The 19,151-nt window shown below is 37.9% G+C and overlaps 1 protein-coding gene across 1 annotated transcript in view; it reads left to right on the top strand.

The window, feature by feature from the left end:
- The window catches only part of CTNNA3 (catenin alpha 3), a 500,914-nt gene that overhangs the window by 118,591 nt on the left and 363,172 nt on the right, over positions 1-19,151 (top strand). The window contains exon 7 of the mRNA XM_005235159.3: positions 5,597-5,800. Within this exon, the coding sequence (XP_005235216.1) occupies positions 5,597-5,800 (204 nt within the window). The remainder of the gene's footprint in view (positions 1-5,596; positions 5,801-19,151) is intronic.

The raw sequence follows: 19,151 nt of genomic DNA, 5'->3' as shown, positions 1-19,151 counted from the left end.
AATTTACAGAGCATTTAACTTCTTAAAACGATGCTATGAATTAGATGGTTACACTTTTCATTCTTAACAGCATGTTCTATTGGCTAAGGACCTAAAACAACCTTTGCTCTATCTTCTTGTTGCAAATACAGTGCCATGAAATAGATTGATGTAGTAAATAGTCTGTTGGGAACAGATTTCATTAAATGTTTATAGTGTATCATGAAGTTTACCCAACAATCTAGTATCTAGATGTTTTACAATGTCATTCTTCCTTTGCCAGTGCTGGCAGTGTGAAAGTTATTACAGATTTATAGGTGAGGAAGCTGCCAGTAAAATTAAAACAGCTAACTCTTAAATCAGGTGATTCTCAAGAATTCCTCTGAAAGGCTCCATATAACTACCATGTCATTCATAAATAAGCACAAAATTGTGATGTTAGAAATTTAATTACATATTAGGATCTGTGTTAGAAGAGCATGTAGGTCTTCTAACGTGCGGGTTATCTGATGCCTTTCACTGGTCTTGCATCTTCTGAATGTAAAGAGATTTCTCACAAAATGATACAGGTCTTGCATGCCTGACTCTCTGTCAGCATATTGATCTGATACATGGTCCTTCAATGACCATGGCTATCTAGCAGAGCAGTTACGTATGAGATGTCAAAATACTGTAAATCAGGCCAAAATGTCAGGGAATATAAGCAGGCTTCTGAATGCCCATGGCCCCTCTTTTTCACAGATCAGAAGACCAATGAGGGATAAAATAACTCCTTTTAAATGCTCGCTTAAGAACTCAGGTAGCTAACCCCTGTTTAGCCCTGTTAAAGCAAAACTGCAAAACTGCTTGTGGCTTGTCTGGTGTCTTGTGATTGGTTGGAAATTGGATCATCTTTTCTGCGTTAGATGTACTGATCACAAATATTTGATGAAATTGAAGAATTTAATCTGTGGGCAGAATCTTAAGTCAGATTTTCCTGGTTATTATTGCCTAGATTTATTTATTTATTTTTTTATTTGGAGATGAACTGTAGTAGCATTTTGCTGGTGCTGTTTGTCCATCTTTGCATGACCTTTCTACAAACTGTTTCCTAAAGGAGAAACTCTGGTTTCATCTGAGATTTGAAGGCAGTCATTTTGCTACCTAAATGACTAATTGGCTGTTAACGATCAATTTTCCACAATCTTCCACAAGCTGTTTCTTTCTGTAGTAACACTTAAATATTCTACTGGGAAGGACTGTTTTACACTATGGCAGACATTCTCTGTATAGGCTAGTGTTGAGGGTGCTTACCTGAGATATAGGAGCGCAACAGTGAAGTTGCTGCTCCAGTGGATAGTGACCAAGTGGCACAACTCCAGCAGAGGTGAGATACCACAGAGTGCTTTGGTATTAAGGACTGTGATGTGCATGACAGAGACAGAGTTTGCAAACTCTAACACAACTGAAACTGCCTTCCACATCAGAAACTAATGTCCTGAGCTCTGGAAACTGACAATATCTTAGGATATCTTCCTTTGTCATTCTTAGAAGATCATTGTGGACAAGTCTTTTATGTATAAGATTAGTTTGAAATTATTTATTTTGTGTAAGTTAATTATATACTTATTGAAAAAGTAAATATTTAAACATTAGCGAGTAGTTTTGTGCAGTTTTTCAAATCTGTATTAATATGCTAGTTATTATCCAAAGACACGGCAAAAGTAAAAGTTAAAAACCTTTGACTTTATAGAAAAAGTAATGAAGACCTAGATAATGCAGTTATTAAACACTTATTATGCAGGAAAACACAGTTCTTACTGCTGAGAACATTTTGATTCTGCTTTTGAAGTTATGCATTCTTACTTGAAGAGGTAGCAGTTGAAAGGGGTTAATTTCCCCTGCATTTCAGAGTCCTTAATGCACTTCTTTCCACTCCTTTACAATTTCCTTTACTGCATTTCCCTAATTTCCTGCAATGCATATTGTGTTTGAGATATGTAGTAACTTTGCCTCCAGGTAAATCAGACGCAGTTTTCCTTTATATTCACCCATAATCTCACTATTGTAAGGAAGCTCAGCAAAAAGAAGAAATGAGGAAAAAATGGATGCCCTATTCTAATACTCTTAATATGAATCTAAGTTATACTTGTGTCTTACAGAATAGTGTCTTCAGGTACATTTTCTTCCTTAGGTGGAAATAGGTATTATAGAAAAGGAAGGCTTCTGATGACAACATTAAAGAGCTGCATTACTGCTCCTATCAGGCCTGGCTTGAGGCATTGCCAATTAAGAAATTGCCTGCAAAAGCAAAACTACTTCCTGTGCTGTTGCCTGGGAGAGCCAGTCTGGCTCCATCCACTGCCAGCAAGAGGTTAGGGTATATGGAGATATTTCAGAGTAGAAGAGAAGGCAGAATTCTTCATTCTGTCCAACCACTCTTTCTTTTCTTTGGATTTTAGCCTTCATGGCACAGTCTACCAGGCCCTGGCAAACTTTCAGCTTTTCTTCTCTCTTTCTTGGAGAGGGCAAAAGCTATGTTTTGTGTGGGTTTTTTTCTTTTAACTAGTGAGTAGTTCTTAACTAGCTTCAACTTCTCTACCCCTCCAAAGGGGATGAAAGCAGCGGACTGCCTGTTTCCTCTGTTCTGTCTTTGAGAGTAGGCAAGTTATTGTTCCATCCCAGTTTGGATTTGGTTTCAAAGTTGCATGTGAGATTAATGTGCCCATGATCAACATATTTTTTACATCTTTCAATTAGGAAATAATTGAGATAAAAATCAAGTTAATATGTTGCTTTTATGGATATACAAATAGCTGTGTTTTTAATCTTCAAAATATTTAAGTTCTTTCCCTCCTGGTTGCACATAAACTCTTTTTCAGTATATTATGTGAACATTGGTTTGAGAATATCCAGGAGATTGGAAATACGTTGTTAATACCTTAATGTATAGTTCCATCTGCTGGATGCACATAAACACCTGACATAGACCCATAAACCATTTTAATGGTCTGTCCTGTCACTTGCTGAAACAAGTCCATAAACTTAGTTTTAGACTTTTTATAGTCTCTCAGAATAGACAACAGAAAATTGTACTAGCAGTAGCACTGGCCTAATTTTTTTGATACTGTGCAGTGGTATGAAAATCCCAAAATTCAACACAGAAAATGTGGAGACAGACAGAAATTCACTAGTACCTCTTCTTTGTAGTCATTGTCTGGAAATTTGAGGACTAGAGTTCATGTAGTCCCTGTTCTGGTACAAAGCATAACATAATTCTAGAACTTTAGGCCCCATAAGGTCTTACAGAGGTTGTTTAAGAAGGTTCGTTATCCCCTGTTTTTATGTGTGTTAATAGGTAGTAAGTATGGGGCCAAAGTGCTGAGATTACCTAAATAACTAGAATGCTTTTAAATGACATGGAGGGCTTCAAGGCAGTAGAACAGTGGTGGAGGTGGAATGTTTAGAAACCTACACTGGTATTGCAAGTTGGGAAATACAAGCTACCATTTCAGTGACACAGCAATGCAGAAAGACCCTGCACTTGTTTCCTTTGGAAATATTCAGATTATGAAGTCTGATTTTTTTTTTTTTTTTTTTCCTCTGGCTTTTCTGGAGAATCTCCCAGCTGTCTGCAAATAATTTTTGTACATTTCAGAAAAGATGGGAGGATTGAACATGTAACAGTGTTCTTTTCACTAAATCATACCTAACATGGAAGAGATTGTTAATAATAACCAACAAGAAAATTTCAAGGTGACTGAAATCCCCTCTTCTAGCTGTTTAAGCTTTTATCTTACAATGTTCTAATAGCACACTTTCATTACTCTTAGAATTACCTAAGCTAGACAGTACCTGAAATTGTGATATTAAATCTAAATTGAAAAAATAATTAAAATTCTCTAGCTTAAAAATAGTCTGGCACATACTGGATAAGCATCAGTAAATCAGATGGGTTCTGATTTACCTGACCTAAATTCCACTTAGGTGTGTATGGCATAGTTCTCTTGTTTGGTATTTTTTCTGAACGCTTGGAACCACATATGGATGTAACAGGTGAATGGATTTTTGTGTAATAAGTGATTTTAATAAGTATAATTTGGTGATCTGGACCATAATGACACTGTTTCAGATATTCAGTTAGATTAATAATTATTAGTTGAATTCTATAAATGCTGAATATATTTTCACATTTCATGAAAATACCACCTAATTGTCTTTCTCTTTAGAATATTTATTAGACAGACAAATGTCATTATTTTTATCATGCCAAAAGAGTTGTCTGCTTTTGTTTACTGCTTTTGTTTGTTTCTTCTCTAGTGAGAAGCCAAAGGACACTTAGACCTATGTCTTTTGAAAAAAGTTGTTGAACAAAAGCTACTGTTTTGATTTTTGCCCATATTCAGCCTGTTAAAGGTAGCAGCAATGACTTTTTGCCTCAGTGGGGGATTGTATTAGACTAAAAATCAACAGAACTAGACTGCACATGTAATTTGATTTAACATTTTCATCTGTGAGCTAGCACTGCTGGTTTTGTGTTAAATTCAGAGGTGGTCCTGATTTCTAAAGACTGTGGGGGTGCTGAACCCCTCTTTCAAAGCCAAGACTCTTAGATAAAACATGAAATATTACTGAGTAGTACACTCATACAAAGAGTCATAATTGTACATAGACAGTACAAGCTTAATATAAGATTCATATCTTCTTCTTAGGTATTTACAAGGTAAATGTACAAGACAAGCCCACTGGCTAGGAAGACAGATGACCCTCAAGAAGTGTAGACAGACACAGGAAAGAGTGAAAGACATTTTCTCTGTGTGTGTGTTTTTATACACATAGAAACACATTTCTATGTTTACAACCACAGTGACAAAACTTGAAGAGGAGAAACAATCCTGGCTAAGAGCTTGGAAAGATGGCACACAGCTGCCTGTTTTAAAGACATACTTTCTGTATGGCTGTGAACCTGGCAGTCTGAGCATCAGTTCTTTGCTTATAAAATGGGGTTGATAGCTTTTAGTTCTAGATTAAGATGTTGTGAAGATTGATAGACCAAGTAGTGCGATGATAAGAATGCATGCATTTTTATAAGGGTAGACAAATAGTGTTTCTGTTCCTAGAAGTGAATTTGTAGAAGAAGAAATGCCAGATACAGGTGTAGGAGAGGCTGAAACTGAGGATGAAAATCTTGAATCTCATGCAGCAAAAGCAGGAAACAGGGGGAAAGACTTGGAGACAAGGCAGTTGTGGTTGTGTGTCAACGTGGCCTGCAGGGTGATGTGATGTGTTTCCACTTATTTTGTGGGCTGCTTAGGTGTGAACCAGCTCCGGATGGAATGCTCTGTTGCTATCTTAGCACTGGGTCCCGGCCAGTAGGATCTGATAATGTGGATATTGCTTAGAACTAGTGAGATCCAAATGGCAGGGAGAACTTGGCTTTGTCTGCAAATGACCTGTATGCATAGCCCCAGCAGGGAAAATGGGATCTGCCATGGTCAAAAATACCTTGGATACTTCACAGGGAAAGGGCTGGTTGCAAGTCTAGGGAGCATAACGTCCCTGTAGTTAGTGCAAGTAAAAATAAAGCAGCAACTTAATTGGGCTGACTTTTCTTATCTGCACTCCTAATGTTTTCCAGAATTTAATTATCCTGGATCCTCTTGTAGTGAATGAAGAGAAAATAAGGCCATCACTAGAGAAACGTCTGGAAGCTATTATCAGTGGAGCGGCTTTGCTAGCTGATTCTTCCTGCACGCGTGATTTTCATCGAGAACGCATCATTGCTGAGTGCAATGCTATTCGCCAAGCTCTCCAAGATCTGCTTTCTGAATACATCAACAATGTAGGTAACCAAACTGTTTTCCTTTTTTTAATGTCTGCCTCAAAGCCTGTTTTAGTGTATCTTAGAATTTACCTATAATTAGGGTAAATTAGTGTTTAACCTATATATTTCTCAACATGCACTTTAAAAGGTTGAAAGGAACATTTTTCTGCGTAAATCTAATCAAACGCTAAATACAGATCCCCAAAATGAGTATGAATCGTATTATATCATACAGTCTGTGGAAAATGCTGTATTGTAGATACAGTGGACACGTTTAGGTGGTTTTATGGTTATTGTGAACTGTCACCAGTACAGAACAGACATAATCCATCATACTCTGGCAATAAGAATTTCTTCATAATGTCACTTCCTAGACCAGAGTTTTAAAATGTAATCTCTGTTTCTGTAGAAAGCAACAATTTAAATAATAATTTGTTAAAGCATAAGTAATCTGTTAGTATAACTTTTTAAAGTATAGCGTTCACACTACTACCTTTGCTCTGTGTAAAATAACAGAGTTACAAGTGTAAAAATGACTCAATTGCTAAATTAGAAAGCTAGGACTGTTTGGTGAACCGAAAAGAAATCTGGTTGTTGTGCGTTTAGGCCAATTAATCTGTGAATTTTTGAAAAGGAATATAGTTTGATTATGTTTTAAAAATAACTATTTGATTTAAAGAACAGATTTGGCACTTTTTATGTCTGGCAGTTAAATGATAAACCAATGGAGACTCAGATACTGTTAATATGGGTACACAGTGTTAATATCATGCTTTTCCTCTGGAAACGTTTTCTGTAGACATACTGTTTTCTACAACAGACTCAAGATGATTCTTCAAGTGCATTGAGAGGATAATTGTATGATACAGCTATTTGTTTCTTTCTTGGAAAGCTGAAATTCCTTTCTATTCTTTTAAGTCATACTGGTTATCCCAATCCAAAGCTGTTCTAATGAGACTGTTTTCTTGATCTTATCCTATTGTTATTAGGATAACAAGACAAAGGGACCAAGATAATCTATGCATAACAGATGTTTTTTCATTTCACGGATCTTGTACTTTTTGATACTTTCTCTTTATTTATTGGGGGGCAGGTTGGAATTTACAGCTGATTTCTTTCATTTTCTGTGACATCAAGTTGTTTCAATCCCTATACTGGATAAAGATGCTTTCATATTTTTACCTAAAATCTAGCTGCAGTTTCTGTTGAATGCAACAAAATTCTTGAACCTCTTCGGTGATGCTTTACACAGGGGTTAACTATGCGAGATTTCTTTAACATTCTAAGCTAACTAGAGCTAGTCTTTTATATGTTCTTGTAGCAGGTGTCTATTGTGGTATCTGTTCTAGAGTGGATCAGGTTTGCTATTAAATGACTGAAAGTTTAATAAGGGGAGGCATCAACCTTTACCAGTTGGACTTGATAACCTTAAAGGTCTTTTCCAGCCTAAATGATTCTATGATTCTAACCTGTGGTAGCCAGAGCACATGGCAGAATGCAGATGTGGTGTAGAGCAACCCATATTAATCCAAAAGGTCACTGTGGGTTTGTTGCAAGAACTCTTTATGGAAATTCTACGTCTTGCAGGAGTAAACCTATGTTATTGTAAGTTAAGTGGTGTTAGAATCTTGGACTCTTGAAATAAAATTGTGATTATAATTGCTATTTCAGAAATAATCTTGGGGTTTAGGGTTACATAATGCAGACTGAGGGGAAAAGAATACATAGGCCACTCCACTGATGAGAAAGTCAGGAAGGAGCTATTTAAATATGGGAAAAAGGGAAAGTGTCATATAGTTTGCTGCAGAACACCATGTCTGCACAAGGTGGCAAAGACAAGGAGGGAAGCAAAAAGGAAGAAATACATAAAATTTAAAAGTAATAGGTATTGTACTAGGGTTAAATGACAGGAGTGAATGTAAAGTTTTTAGTTTATTTTAGTACTCTTGATCTGCTAGTACAATTATTATTGATCTCAGTGGAAAAACTCTCACCAAGAATAGTTTATGGCTGTTACTGAGACTAGATTAAATGGGTTTTTCAATGAGAAAGATTATCAGGTGTCACTTACTTTATTTCACAACTCTAAGTCACTGAAGAATAGATGATAGATCCAGGAGACAGTGCTGATTTATCACGGTTTTCTGGGCTCTTCTATTAATAATTTCAATAAGCTATGACTGTGAATTGAATGAGCTATAAAAATTATGCCAGCCATTTGTTAACATAGTACAATTTAAGGATTAGGTTGCAATTCCTGTCTTTTCCTTTAGAATGCTGTTGAACTCCACAAGCAATCACATTGTCTATGTAATACTTTATGTAAGTTTATGTGTATATTCTTGTGGTGTATTTGTGCCCTGTGCCCAGTGAAGTGCAGGGGCTTTGTACCACCGCTTGAGAATGGAAAGTTTTCCTTGCCCACTCTCCACAAAGGGCATGCTTTTGCTCCTGTCCTCATCCTGATGGTGTATGGTTCACAAAACATAACCTACGCACTATCATTTCAGTTCTTCTCCGTCACTCTGCTGACTTGCAGGAGTCAGCTGCTTAGATTTTTTCTGGATATGTGTCTGTCTTTCTTGCTTGTATATTTGGTTACTTAAGGCTTTTTCCTACCCGAGTGTTGCTAGTGGGAGCTGCATTGCTCCAAAGACACCACACACAGTAAGTGCCACCTTTGCAAATCCTTCTCTAGCAGCTGGTTTGCCATGAAGCTGTATGAGTCGCATTGACACTGGCAACATCCAGTCTATCTCTAAAGCCCCTGGCTCTGGTGCTGATGGTAGATGTGGTTGGCCTACATGGTAAGTGTTCACCTTTAACAGGATCATTGCCCAGGACTTGAGTGCCTGCATTTTGTGTAAGTTCTACATCGTCTGGTGGTTTGTTTTTTTTTTTTTCCTTTGAAACTAGCCTCCCCCCCAATTATTCAAAGTCTCTAGTAAGCCTTAAGGACACCAAGTGAAATCAAGGGCCTATTGGTGTCAGTGATAAAATTTTGAGTTTTTATTACAAGCTGGGAGAAACATCTTTTCAACAGATAATGCCTTTTATGTCAGTGGCTGTTTTTCACAGAGGCTGTATCACAGTGAGGTGATCCAACGGGAAGTTAAGCAAAATGTTCTTTACACTAATAAAGACCCACTCTGTCTCCAAGAATCTTTAAGTTTTTCTGTTTGCAAAGTAATTCAGACAGGTAGTAAATTGCAAATATATTTATAATTCTTCTGAAAGGCAGCAATTTTTTTTCTTGTATTTTGGAATTATTTGTGTACTATTGTTATCCTCTCTGAATTTTACTCATTGACATATATTGTTAAGGGATAAATTTGCATTTCAGGACATCAGATAATAGGAGTTACTACTGTGAATTTGAATGGCAGAATCATACTATGGTGTGTGGATAATAACGTATCCATACAAGCAATCATTTTGTTCCAGTAATAAGCACTTGTGTTTTCCTAATGACATGTTCTTGTCTTATGTCTGCTCATCCTTTATAATGAAAAGTTGTTTATTACATTGGAGTGCAGCAGTACTAACTCCATGTTTCTTGAGTTCTCTGTCTGCTTTTACTTCCAGTCACAATAGGGATATGCGCTTATCTGGGTGATCAAAAGGGATAATAGAATTATGATTGAGTGTGGGTTAAAGGGGCTGCTGCGAGCAGCAGTTAGGATGATTGCAGGCACTGCTTTCTCTGCCTTCATTAAATAGGGAGGGTGTATCTGAATAATTATTCTGTACCCACTGTAAAGATCGCTGGCTAGATTTTTCAGACATGGCTGAAAAAAGGTTGGTAAAGAAAGGTCAGATATGGTATGATAGCTGCTTTCTTGAATTCTGGTTTCCTTACTTTTGAAATGTTGTTTCATGATATTTGACCTTTATTAATTTCTCAGCTTATTCTGGTTATTGGTTTTGGATGTGTGTGTATCTATATATACACACACACTGTTATGCATACTGGGCCAGTATACTTTACACCTGTTCTGATAGATTGTGATTTCATTCGTGTGTATTTCAAAACCTTCTGTTTCTTACCTAGGTTTTTAAGTCAAAATTACCTAAGTGTTTGGGTCAAATAATGTTAGTAAAATAGTTTGCATTGTAATTTTCAAAATTTTTACATGTTTTTAGGACTTCTATCCTTAAAAATAGTTTCAAATGAAAATCTGAAATGTTGAGATCTGAAAATATATTTATAGAAACAATTTTCTTTTCATTTTGAATACATTAGCAAACTTTATACAGATTTGAAAAACACATCAGTGCCGCAGAATAATTTCTCCTGTTAAAAAATATTTCACAGAATGTTTGACACAACATTCACAGAAGTGTGTGACTATGCAAACTAGCAACAACTTAGTAATTTGGTCTGAAGTTTTGGATGCCCCTGTGCTACTTGTGCCATAGGTGGTGGTGGCTGTTGCTGCTTGCTGTACCACTGCTATACCATGTGTGTGGCATTGCTCTACTGAGTGTGGCTTGGAGCAGAGCCAAGCCATCCCTTCTTATGCCAGCAGTGGTTCCAGTCTCTTAATGAGACTTTTAAGAATATGGAAGGAGACTGATGATACATTTTACCTGGAGACCAGATCAGGAAGTGGACTGAAGTTGACCACATTGTACATATTTATATTACATATCCAGGGTACTGATTATCAAGCCCTGACCATCTAAGTAGTCTAAGGGCAGGCCAAGCTGACTATAAATCTCATCTGCTTTTGTCAGACAGCATTGGCCCACTCCAGGAATGGTGCTGCAAGGGAGATGAATTAGTTGGTGGCAGATAGCGAAGGACCTGTATTGCATGTAGGGCATACTTGAATCTCACTGGGAATGCAGTTGTTGGATCATTATCTCCTTGGGTTCCCTGAAAGTTCTCTGAAGTCTGTTGCTTTGCAACAGGTTTGTATGCACAGCTTCTGGCTGTGACACACATTCGGATTTGAGGCATATTTGGATCTGAGCATGTAATGTGAAATGCTGTGAGGATGATACTAGGAGCTAGGATCCCTGAAAGTAGGGGGGCACTTGAGATGGGGAGTGAGCTGGACTGTGCTGAGCCCTCTAAGGAAAAGGTATGCAGTACAGAGTTCTCTGCAGCCGTGGGGAAGATCCAGCTGCAGGGAAGTGGATAGCTGGGACTTGTGCAGTTCTGTCTGTCTAGATTTCAAATTGTAATTGTTGTTCACTTACTAGAACCTGAGCATTGGAAATTCAAAACAAGAAAATGGATTGTAAGCCAGGAGCCTTTATTTATTTATGGCATGGTTCTGGGCCTTACCCTTTGTCTCAATTCATAAATTTGAGTGCTGAGAAGTGCTAATGCCTTGCTTTATGCCTATATTGAGTACTCTTCAACACCAGCTTAAGGTCTGACCCACTGTCTCTGTAGAGACTGCCTGTGATTGATAGCGTTTTGTGCCGTGCTTGCTCTTTTAAAGTGGAAGGACATATAGATATCTCAAACTTCATGTTATTTGTACTTTAATGGTTGCTGATGAAGACTTTTAATGGTTCTCTGGATAGAGGGAAGGCAAGACACTTCGGTTTATCATCATAGTGGTGCAGTGTATCTTGCTTTTAAGCTACTTAGTCTTGTTCTGAGCAACAGTTTTTTCATTTCAGTGCTCGGGGCAACATTTTCAGTAGTTCTGGAAATTGCAAGAATTCCTCAGAAAGAGTTGTTTCAGATTGAAAAAAAGATTTTGTTCAGCTTAAAAAGGGAACGTTCCATATTTTTAATTTAGAGAATCACCTTGTAATCTTTATTAGATATTTGCATCTCTTGGGACTATTTTCCCTTAATTATCCATGTGCTATAGCTGCAGAAAAGTGGATTACATAGTTAATAATATGTATATGAAAAGACTCGTAGTCCGTAAATAAGAAGTTAGGGTACAGAATGGTATCTCTTACCAGAGAAGATCCACATTGCATGAATCAAATAAGCAAACTTGGTAAAAAGCTCCAGACACTTCATATCTGCCTACAGCTCTTTATTGTAAAGCTTATGTTCTCCATTCACATAAGGGTTCACCTAACCTTATGCTATCGGACATGCTTCAGAGAACACAGGCTATTTCAGAAAACAATGTTTGCCACTATTTAAGTGTCATTAATATTGGGGTAATTTGCATTTAGATTTTGGAGTGGGGGAATAGTGAGCGGTTTAATATGAGTATTTTTTTAATAGTATGCTGAAAATGGATTTGGAATGTATTATTTCATTCATAAATACATTTTTCATGACCTAAACCTTAAACCTTTTCATCTCAGTACCTGCCAGCTACTGTTTGCTCTTCTATGGAAAACTGCTATGGTGATGTGTGTTCAAATTTTGTTGTAAGAGATCTTCTTGCCAGATATCAAAAGTTTTACAAGCAGTCCACAGATCTTATATTGATAAGTATGTGTATTTTACCATCTTCACATTGTTTGTCCTTTTTTGTTGTTGCTGTTGGTGAAACTGCTGGAAGGACATTACCAGTTCTGCTAAGGCACGTACATCTTTTTACAGAGCTCCAAAACACTGTTTGATTGTGGCTTCCAGTGAAACTGTCTCTGTAGCTACATGGTATTGTGAATCTGTAAAACTGATAATTTGGTTCATTAATTAAAAAAATCTTAAGAGCTGTGACTGAAGAAATACATAAAGGTACAAAGCTGTATATGAAAATGCATTTAGCTTGATGAGTCTTTAACTTTCTCTGTATGGTGAAAATGATTCCAAACAATCATATGTGAGACAATTGAAGAGTACGGCAACTGTTTAGAGTTATGATAATGTGTTATTTGTTCAATAATATACTTCAGTGATGGATGCTCCAAAGTGTTGCCAGTAATATATGTCTAGGGAGCGAAGAATAGGGGACTGTTTGACTTGTCCTTCTTGGTTACTTCTGCTTTCTTTTACTAATATGTAACTTGAAAATTTCTGTGTAATTGCACTTTGGTTGAAGAAATGAGCCCAAACCTGGCAGACCAGACTAGCCAGGGGGTTCGAAGAAATCCTTTGTTAAAGTATTCAAGAACAGAATAGCTGTTGGTTATTCATGCAAGTGGGTGAACTAACTGACTTCCTGAAATCCTTTTTTTCTGTATTTTTATATAGGAACATGAACAAACAGAGCTTGTATTCACATCTTTTTGTAAAAAGAATGGATTCAAATGTTCTTACTTTACTGTCCTCTTCATATTCAAACATTTAAAAAAACCCTGCTGTTCCAGAGAAGTTTGGAAGTTAAGCATAGCAAAATGTAAACTATAAAAAATTCAGTGTGTGGATGGGAAGTGTCACTCAGATTATTCTTATTCAGGGTTTTTTTAAATGACTTTGTAGAGTATTATGTTTTCAGAAAAAAGGACTTCTTCCAGTAAAATTGGTGTGCCCCTATGGCATATTATGTTGTCATTTATGCAGGAAAACATGTAGTTTTCATAATTCTGTTGTTGACATTCATAGAATCATAGCAAAGTTTGGGTTGAAAAAGACCTTAAAGAACATCTAGTTCCAATCCCCCAACCATGGGCCGGGACACCTTCCACTAGACCAGGTTCCTCAGAGCCCCATCCAGCCTGGCCTTGAACGCTGCCAGGGATGGGGCATCCACAGCTTCTCTGGGCAACATGTGCCAGTGCCTCACACCTGCACAGTAAAGAACTTCTTCCTAATATCTAATACAACTCTACCCTTTTTCAGTTTAAAGCCATTCCCCGTTGTCCTGTCACTAGAGGCCCCTGTAGAAAGTCCCCCTCCAGCTTTCTGGCAGGCCCCCTTTAGGTACTGCAAGGCTGCTCTAAGGTCTCTGCAGAGCCTTCTCTTCTCCAGGCTGAACAACCCCAAGTCTCCCAGCCTGTCTTAGCAGGAAGAGATGCAACAGCCCCCTGATCACCTTTGTGGCCTCCTCTGGACTCGCTCAACAGGTCCATGTCCTTCTTACATTGAGGGGGGCAGAGCTGAACGCAGGACTCCAGGTGGGGTCTCGTGAGAGCGGAGCAGAGGGGGAGAATCGCCTCCCTGGACCTGCTGGCCACGCTGCTTTTGATTCAGCCCAGGATGTGGTTGGCTTTCTGGGCTGCCGGGGCACGCTGCCAGGTCCTGGTGAGCTTCTCGTCCACCAACACCCCCAAGTCCTTCTCCTCAGGGCTGCTCTCAACCCATTCTCCACTCAGCCTGTATTTGTGCTTGGGATTGCCCCCACCCACGTGCAGGACCTTGCGCTTGGCCTTGTGGAACTTCATGAGGTTTGCCCAGGCCCACCTCTCAAGCCTGTCAGAGTCCCTCTGGATGACGACCCTTCCCTCCAGTGTGTCGACTGCACCACACAGCTTGGTGTCATCAGCAAACTTGCTGAGGGTGCACTCGATCCCACTGTCCCTGTCACCAGCAAAGATGTGAAATGGCACCGGTCCCAGTACCGGTCCCTGAGGAGCACCACTCATTACTGCTCTTCTCTTGGACAACAAGCTCTTGACCACCAACTTTTTGACTGCGGCCATCCAGCCAATTCCTTATCCACCAAGCGGTCCATCCATCAGGTCCATGCCCCTCTGGTTTAGCGACAAGGATATAGTGTCAGACAGCGTCAAATCTTTGCATTGGCCAAGTACTTAGTTCAGTGGACTTTGAACACTCCTACAGTGTGTTTTCTTACATTTTATATGCAGTATGTGTAACTGAAAATTATTTTTCTAAATGTTAACTTTGGTCAAACATTTAGTTTTATAGAGAAATTAAATATGAACTGTTCAAGAAGATGTTTTTAGTGTGCTTAAAATACAAAAGTAGTCTCGTGAATTCCCCAAGTAGATTTACAGTTGAAAAATAAGCTGCATTTAAATTTACCTGATTATAGATGGTCTTATAGATTTTGCAACAAATTTTGGATCTGTGCATGTGAGCTAGAGAAAGATAATGAAAGATTTTTCTATTCTTAAGCCCTGTTTTTCATTTAACGGTTCTGAGCCAGGCTATTTCAGGATTAATCGGATCTTAACTTAAGGCTTGCATTGAAGTAATGTAGCGTGATGAGCGACTGATGGCTCTGTAGAGGATGATTCAGTACAATAGTCAGTAATTTGTATTTGGTATACCTGACAGGGCTGGAAATATATTGGATTGCTGTAGACTAATTTTTTTCAGGGAACCTTCAATAAAGTAGGATTTTCTCTCTCCAAGATGAAATAAATCATTGGTTATGGTAATAAACAACCATTAAAAATAAAAATTAAAGTACTTGTTAACTCAACATCTACCTAGCTGTTTAATTTACTTTTTTTTTCCCCTTTTTTTATAGTATATGGAAAATGGTTGTCATTACGTGAGGTTTTTCTTAACCAGTTTCCTATTTTCTGGAGGATTTTAAAGACTGATCATTCTGCAAAATGTTAGTATGCCATTTCTAGGAACATTACCGGTCTGGTGTTTCAGAATGCATTTGTCTTGTCTTTTATCCTTTATCTAGGACAGCTGATTTTTGTTGTCCAAATATATTTCTAAGTTTTATTCTGCTTCAGGTTAAAAGATATTTACTTCTTGTTTATGCAACACTTTTTTATTGAAGAGATCAGTCATTGATAGTTTAGAGAGCTCTTCCTTTGTCTGCAATATCTGTATTCTCTTAAGACCAAATCCAACTTTTTAATGAAACACTTATTTTTTCTAAACAAATCCCAAATGCCTTAAATTATTTTTAAAAAACCCTTAATTGCTAAATATTGTAACTTACACTATCCCATATATCTCCATGTAATCTTTAAACACTGGTTCAGTGTGGTAGCATGCTGAGTGTTTAAGCTGACTTGAGTCAGACTTCTAACACTTTCTCCTGTAACGCAAAGTGATGAAGTATGGGCTAGCTACATTGTGAGGTGGTGTGAAAGTGCTGTGCTCAATGGGGTGGGATCAGCAGCATAGATTCCTGCTAGGGGTGTACTCCTGGGGTCAGTGCTGGGTCCAGTACTGTTTAACTCATTAATGTCCAAAGTGATGGAGAGTGCACTGTCAGCAAACTTGTAGATAATGCAGAACTCGGAGGAACGGCTGATACACCAGCTGATTGTGCTGCCCTTTAGAGGGACCTCAACAGGCAGGAGAAAAGGGCTGACAAAGAACCTCATGAAGTTCCACAAAGGGAAAGACCAAGCCCTACACCAAGCTGGGCACGAGCCAGCAATGTGCTCTTGCAGCAAAGGCCAAGAGCCTGCTGGGCTTCATTAGGAAAAGCATAGCCAGCAGGTCAAGGAGGTGATACTTCACCTTTACTGAGCTCTGGTGAGAGACATCTGGAGTGCTGTGCCCAGTGCTGGGCTCTCCTTTGTACACAGCTATACTGGATAGAGTTTAGTTGGAAGGCTGTGAATCTGGCTGAGGATTTGGAGCATTGACTGTACAAAGAGAGGCTGAGAGCTGGGGTTGTTCAGTCTGGGGAGCAGAAGGCTCTAGGAACATCTTACAGTATGTACAAATATCTGATGAGAGGGAGTAGAGAATGCAAAGGTAGACATGTCTGAGGGTTTCCTAGTGACAGGACAAGAGGCAGTGGCAGAAACTGAAATACAGGAAATTGCATTTAAACAAGAAACTTTATTTTCTGTGAGAGTGATTGAACACTGGAACAGGTTTCCCAGCGAGGTTGTGGAGTTCCAATCCAAAACCCAAATGAACATGGCTGTAGTTGACCGTGCATTGAGCAGTGTGTTGGATTGGATCATCTCCAGACATCCCTCCTGACTTCAGTATGAGAAGTTTGATTCTAAACATTTGAATAAATCCCAAAGTCTGTGCAACTTGTGCAACTTCCTGGATGTCCCTTCCAGCTTCTTTTAATGTGAAGTAAATCCTGTTATTTACTAATTTAAGATAAAAAGATACTCTGGTAATGAGGGTAAGACAAGAAATTACGTGAAGTAGTAAACCCAAAGTTTCTTTAATTTGAATAATCTCTGACAATCTTAAGGTAGAGAAAGGAAGAGTGGTTACTAATTTGTGTGCTGGTTAATCCTCTATATAAAACAAAGGTTAGAATGACACCTTGAATTCCTTGTAGAAATAATTCAGGAAGTGGTTGATTAAAGCCTGTCCCTATGAATTTCATCAGCTATAATGCTGAGATCTACTGTGTGGATAAAATCAAATGCTTTTTCTTGTAGTTACTCAATTTTTAGATATTTGCATGCCAGCAACCTATGAGATGCTGCAGTTCTTAATTTATAGAACCAAAGGTGACTTCTTTGATGGAAATGGAGATAGCTGCATAGTTCTGGACTGGCTTTTCAACTTAATTTCTGGCCTAATTTCTGCTGATCTTTTTTTGTGAGGAATGAATAGTGGAGCTTTATGTGAAATAGCTTATGTTCACTTTTGATTAAATCAGTACTGTATCATAAAACCATCGTTGCATACAAATTTCTAATGCTTTGTCTTTACTGTTCAGCCAGATCTTAAAACTGTGATTTAAAAGAGATCGGGGACACGAGGATCTAAATCCAAATTCCACATTTCCATTTTCTTTCTGAGAAGAAAATCAAAACATGTCTTAAGGAACAAAACCAGATCCTTTTCTGTGGTCATAAACAACATTTATTGGCACTTCCTTTTTAATTTAAATTTTATTTCAGTGGATTCATTTCCAGTTGTTGTTTCTCTATCTGATGTGCCACTCTTTCTTAATTAACTAAAATGGAAGAATATTCTTTTGTATAATTGCATTTGTGACCAGTGTGTGATCAGAAGACTAGAGAAGTAAACAATCAAACCAACCACCACCATCGTATTAATTAACAAAAACAAAACCAAAAAAAGTTCTTTCACGATCAGCTTTTCTCAAGCACTGTTTCTTGCAGTTGTTTTCTAAGCCTGTGTTGCCAATTGGCACTTTTTCTTTCTGTTTGAGTTTGTGAAGAAAATCAATGTTTCAAATCAGACAGCTGCAATGCTTAGTAGAATACATTAATGTAAATTATTCTAATTACTCTGTTTACTTGAAAATCCTTGCTATCTTAGGTTATTCTAATTATTTTTAACATTGTTCATTATCAGTAGCAAAAATTAAAGAAAATTTATATGAAGATGGAAAGAAAGGATAAGCCAGCTACTTAACTAGGGGCTGTACTTGAGAATAATCAAGGACTATCTTTTCTATCAATTAGTGATGCCTCTGATTTTCTTAAAACCCTCTATATTGTATAGGAGGTACTATCAGTCTGCAGAAGGAGATAACTGGTAAAGGAATCCCTCCCTCTGTTCTCTTACTGAATGTATTTAGCTCTTTGCAGGAGAAGTGAATAATATTCAATTTGAATTCCATGTAAATAGGAGAAAATAAATATAGTAATTAAATACACCCTGGAAGCAGTTAATGGAAAACAAAACTGGAGTCCAAGGTAAATGCCTTCTCTGGAAACTTGATTAGGACTCTTTTTTTGGTTTTGTTTTTATTATTATTATTATTTCTTCATACAGAAAAAGATCACTGTATTATTAATGTGTCTTTACTAACTGTACATATGCACAAATGGACAGTGTATACATGATAGAAGATATGGACACAAGCAATAACTGCTTTGGTTTGGTAATGATGTTTCCAGTCTATTGGTTGGAATAATAAGGAAGAGAAGTAGGTGAAAACTTTGCAAAATTCCTGTAGAAAGTGTGAACTAAATGAAAACAAACAACGACTGGGTAAAGGAATCATGAAATGCTGTATGACAGTTTATAGCCATTTTTTAAGCAGGCAAGTTCATAATGACATATTTTATCCTTGCTACAATTGGCTAGGAAATGGAGCTTTTATTTCCTGGTTCTCAAGTTACTGGAAAACTTTTTTATTCTAATTCTAAAAAAAGAAAAGGCCTCATAATCTTCTGGATTCTGCCAGGCACCTCCTGTGTTCAACTGTGCACACATTAAAGCAAGATGTCTAAATGAATCACACTGCGATGTCTTAGGCGATGGTGACTGATATTACCAAGATTATTACCATTTTTTTACCTGTCCACTCCTTAACAGCTGTGGACCAACTGACCAGACTGTTGAGATGAGAGATGAAGTATTATTCTAGATGCCAATGGGAAACCAGAGTGCTGTTGCGTATAAGTGAGCATGCAAAATCTGAATAAGCCCCAGGTGCGGCTGCCAGGTTCTTAGGCTGTTTGGCTCCTTAGTTATTGTGAGCCTCAGAACACCTGCCTCTCTCAGCTGTACGAACAGAATTTTTGTAGAGCAAGATTACTCAGGGACTGGTACCTCCAGGTTCTTCCCAGAACTGACTGGGAGCAGTGGATCTGAAACTTTCAGGTTTTGGTTCCAAGGCCACCTTGCAGAGCTGGCAGGTATGCTTGTGTTTTGTCAGCTGTT

Source organism: Falco peregrinus, chromosome 1, assembly GCF_023634155.1.
Source record: "Falco peregrinus isolate bFalPer1 chromosome 1, bFalPer1.pri, whole genome shotgun sequence".
Taxonomy (NCBI): domain Eukaryota; kingdom Metazoa; phylum Chordata; class Aves; order Falconiformes; family Falconidae; genus Falco; species Falco peregrinus.
The sequence above is the reverse complement of the archived record's forward strand: the minus strand, read 5'-3'. Positions and strand labels throughout refer to the sequence as shown.